The sequence below is a fragment of the Tupaia chinensis genome, unplaced genomic scaffold (assembly GCF_000334495.1).
Source record: "Tupaia chinensis unplaced genomic scaffold, TupChi_1.0 Scaffold000231_1, whole genome shotgun sequence".
Classification (NCBI taxonomy): Eukaryota; Metazoa; Chordata; class Mammalia; order Scandentia; family Tupaiidae; genus Tupaia; species Tupaia belangeri.
In genome coordinates, this window is record NW_006159706.1 from 1,686,379 (window position 1) to 1,690,600 (window position 4,222).

The 4,222-nt window shown below is 55.2% G+C and overlaps 1 protein-coding gene across 1 annotated transcript in view; it reads left to right on the top strand.

Annotated features, from left to right (window-relative positions):
- Window positions 1–634: 634 nt before the first annotated feature.
- Window positions 635–4,222, top strand: part of SEPTIN1 (septin 1) — a 5,261-nt gene continuing 1,673 nt past the window's right edge. Inside the window, exons 1-10 of the mRNA XM_027771724.1 lie at window positions 635–708; window positions 1,113–1,475; window positions 1,655–1,745; window positions 1,842–1,928; window positions 2,137–2,260; window positions 2,568–2,702; window positions 2,794–2,911; window positions 3,459–3,560; window positions 3,681–3,780; window positions 4,025–4,190. Of these exons, the coding sequence (XP_027627525.1) occupies window positions 1,473–1,475; window positions 1,655–1,745; window positions 1,842–1,928; window positions 2,137–2,260; window positions 2,568–2,702; window positions 2,794–2,911; window positions 3,459–3,560; window positions 3,681–3,780; window positions 4,025–4,190 (926 nt within the window). The 5' untranslated portion in view covers window positions 635–708; window positions 1,113–1,472. The remainder of the gene's footprint in view (window positions 709–1,112; window positions 1,476–1,654; window positions 1,746–1,841; window positions 1,929–2,136; window positions 2,261–2,567; window positions 2,703–2,793; window positions 2,912–3,458; window positions 3,561–3,680; window positions 3,781–4,024; window positions 4,191–4,222) is intronic.

Genomic DNA, 4,222 nt, shown 5'->3' on the forward strand with positions numbered 1-4,222 from the left:
TGCTGGGTCCCCCCCCCCCTTTTTTTTTTAAGAGAGATTTTGCTATAGGGTACATGCACTTGCCAGAGAGACAGAAAGCGAGAAATCATCCCTCACGGGGGATGGCTACACAGCAATCCCCTCTCCTCCATTCTCCTCTTGGGCAAGCATGCTCACATACCCAGTGTGAGGTTTAAGTCACTGGGTCCAGGACTCGAACTGCAATCAACTACATGGGAGTTCAGTGATGTAACCATTATGCCATCTGCTGGTTGAGGTTTTTTTTTTTATTTTTTTAATAGAGAAATTTTTGCTATAGGGCACATGCACTCGTCGGAGAGATAGATAGAAAGTGAAGAATCACCTCCCCAAGAGGGATGAGGGATGGCCATGCCACAATCCTTTCTCCTCCAGTCTCCCCTTGGGATTTTGGTCATACACACACACACACACACACACACACACACACACACACACGGTGTGAATTTTAAGCCACCATGTCCTGGACTCTAATGGTGGTTGGCCACGTGGAGGTTCCAGCAACATAACCACTACGTCATCTGATGGTCCTATCATTTGCTCATTTTTCTATTTAATGTCACCTTCTTTTTGCCAGGCCCTGTAGACACTGGGGACACAGGAATTAGGAAGACCTGGGCCATGCCCTCAGACAGCTCAATCAGAAGAGACAGCCAATGTGAGCATTGGTGGGGCCTAGGAAACGTGCTGGTGAGTTTAAAGGAGGGAGAGTGCCTCCGCTGGGAGTGATTCCAGAATTCTAGAGAGGGCAGGGCCCTTTGAATCAAGCCCTTGAAGGATGAAGCGGAGCTCACCGGTGCAGAAAAGGGGGAAAACTCTATCTGAGGAAAGAGCCAAGGGGGTTTAGGGGAGTGAGAGATGGGAAGAGGCCAGCCAGGGCAGCTCTGGTTGCTCAACCTGAGTTCAGACTTGATACTGAAGTCTCTAGAGAATCCTTGAAGTGTTCTGAGCAGGGCAGTTGCTTGGCCAAAATTATGAAGGAAGGCCTCCTAGAAGTAGTGTCCAAAGACTTGGAGTCCTGAAAGAATCCAGTGCATGAGGTAGAAAATGAATGGCCTTTTCCACCAGTCTCATTATATCTTTTGTCCACTCAGACCCTGGGAACTTTATTACCATCTGTTCAACGCCTCCGTCTCACCAGCTAAAGAGCAGCCTGCTTCCTTCCTTTCTGCCCATACTCCACCTCTCACCCTGGGGATGGGGCTACCACTGAGGCTTGGTATAAAGGTGTGTGGAAATCGGAGTTAAAGCTGCCTTAGGGGTAAAGGACAGAGATCCAGGAGGTGGGAACCATTGGTATTCTGGGTCTTAGCCTTCCCCAACGTTTTGGGCCTGGGCCAGTTCGAGCACCTCAGCTTCCTACACTGCCCGCCCCCTTGTTTGCCGTATTCAACTTCCTGCCCTGCCACAGGAAGTGGGGAGCCATAGCAGGTGCAGCGACAGCTAGCGGAGTCATGGTGAGTCCTTTTGCCTGGAGAACCCAGGCCTCTCAGCTCCCCAGCCCCCTACCCCCACAGTCCCTAGACCCAGGTCCACCCACAACAGGCTGACTTTTGCTACCACCCAAGCTTAGGTGATACTGGGGGCCCTGCCTGCCACTCCCAACAGCCTCATATTGCCTGCCCCCCACCAACAGGACAAGGAGTATGTGGGTTTTGCTGCCCTCCCCAACCAGCTGCATCGCAAGTCTGTCAAGAAGGGGTTTGACTTCACACTCATGGTGGCAGGTCTGGGGCTTTGGAGAGGGAACTAGGGGGATGGGGTTGTCCTTAAGAGACCCTCGAGTCCCCTCACCTGACCAGCTGGGCACATCCTGCCCACAGGGGAGTCAGGCCTGGGGAAATCCACGCTCATCAACAGTCTGTTCCTCACCAACCTCTATGAGGACCGGCAGGTGCCAGAGGCCAGTGGTAAGACCCTCCCCACCCTCTTCAGGCAGTGCCATGGCCCCATCCCAGGGCTGTACACTCTTCCTTCCCCTCAGGGCACTCAGGCAACTCCCCGTTTTTCTCTGAGACTGTTTCTTCCCCTGAAAAAAGAGTGGGGACAATGGTGATAGAGGATGGGAATCAGTCCTGCCTCAGGTTCCCTGCCCCTGCTCTCTCCTCACCCCTGTAGCTCGCTTGACACAAACGCTGACCATCGAGCGCCGGGGCGTGGAGATTGAGGAGGGGGGTATTAAGGTGAAGCTGACCCTGGTGGACACGCCTGGCTTTGGGGACTCAGTGGACTGCTCGGACTGGTGAGGAGGGCAGAGGGCCAGGGCTACACCACTCACGGTGGCTACTCATGGAGACCAAGGGATCAGTTACAGGGCTGGTCTGACCTAGCTCCCTGACCCAAAAGGCAGTGCCTGTGTCTGAGGACCATCTGACCCAAAGTGTCCCATGTGTCCTTATCTTACCTACACCTCATCAGTTTCCCTTGGTGTCTTTGGGTGAAGCCATGGACACTACTTCCCATTCCCCAAGTCCTGGCTAGCCTCACCCCCTCCCCTGCCCTTTGGCCTCTGATCTCTGACCGCTGGTCTTCTCCCTCCACCTCACCAGCTGGTTGCCTGTGGTACGCTTCATCGAGGAGCAATTCGAGCAATATCTGAGGGACGAGAGTGGCCTGAACCGGAAGAACATCCAGGATTCCCGCGTCCACTGCTGCCTCTACTTCATCTCACCCTTTGGCAGGGGGTCTGGAGGGGTCACCCTGGGGGTTAGGGCATGGGGGGGGCTGGGAGTATCTGCCTCTCTGGGGTGGACCCTGACAAATCCCTGGGTGCAGGCTCCGGCCCCTAGATGTGGCCTTCCTCCGGGCAGTGCATGAGAAAGTCAACATCATCCCAGTCATCGGAAAAGCAGATGCCCTGATGCCCAAGGAAACCCAGGCCCTCAAGCAGAAGGTGTGGGTGGTGACCTCTGGCTTTGGCCCCATATGGAGCCAAAAGTTATGACTAAACCCGAACTCAGCTTCGACTTCTCTGATCTTGGGGTGGCCTTCCTGGAGCACGATGGTCAGGCTAGCGTGTGGGCGAGTTTTTGAGGAAGGTGGGTAGGACACTACCAGAAGTACCCATGTCTGTCTCTGGAGGTTCAGAACAGGATGGGTATACAGCCTCTGGGCTAGATGCTTGCCTAAGGCCTGTCTGAGGGCAGGGGCATGGATATGATGACCCCATGACATCCCCCCAACCCAGTGTCCTCAGAGCCTCCTCCCACTGTTTCTGTTATGTGCCTCCCTCTTGGTCCCCTGATATCTGCCACCACATTAGAACCTCATCCCCTTTCTCACCATCTACATCTCTGCAACTCCATTTCTGGTCATCCAGTATGTTTATCACCCACCATCTGCCTGCTGTGGCTGTCTCTTACCACCCAACATCTGTCTCTCACTGTCTCTGGACATGCAATGTCTGTGGCTCATGTGTTTCTGCATCTGTTTCCATCAAGATCCGCGAGCAGCTGAAGGAAGAGGAGATCAACATCTACCAGTTCCCAGATTGTGACTCTGATGAGGATGAAGACTTCAAGAGGCAGGATGCTGAGATGAAGGTGTGAGAGGCAAAGCAGGAAGGGGCAGAGGTGCGGGGCAGGTGGATGTGGAGGTGGAACAGTGAAAGAGGATGTTCTGCTTGTGAGACGCCTAAGGCGACTCCTGACCCTGTCCTGTAGGAAAGCATCCCTTTTGCAGTCGTGGGTTCATGCGAGGTGGTGAGGGATGTTGGGGCACGACCGGTGAGGGGACGCCGCTACTCCTGGGGTACCGTGGAGGGTGAGTAAGGCCAGGCACGTGTCCTAAGGCCAGTGGGGAGCCCAGGCCACCCCCTGAGTTAATTGCACCCAACATGTAGAGTTGGGGTAGATTCTCATCATGGGGAGTTCTAGTAGCCAAGGGGGGACCTAGGGCTGCAGAGGGCCCTCCGCTAGAGCCGCAGGACTCCCAGTACTCCCGTCAGATTACCCTTTGGGTGGGGCTGGACCCAAAGCTCCCTGATACTCGGTGGCCTGCCCCCCAGTGGAGAACCCACATCACTGCGATTTCCTGAACCTACGACGGATGCTGGTGCAGACGCACTTGCAGGACCTGAAAGAGGTGACGCATGATCAGCTCTACGAGGGTTACCGGGCTCGCTGTCTACAGAGCCTGGCCCGGCCGGGCGCTCGCGATCGAGCCAGCCGCAGGTAAGGGCCAGAGCCTGCGCGTTTCCACGGCC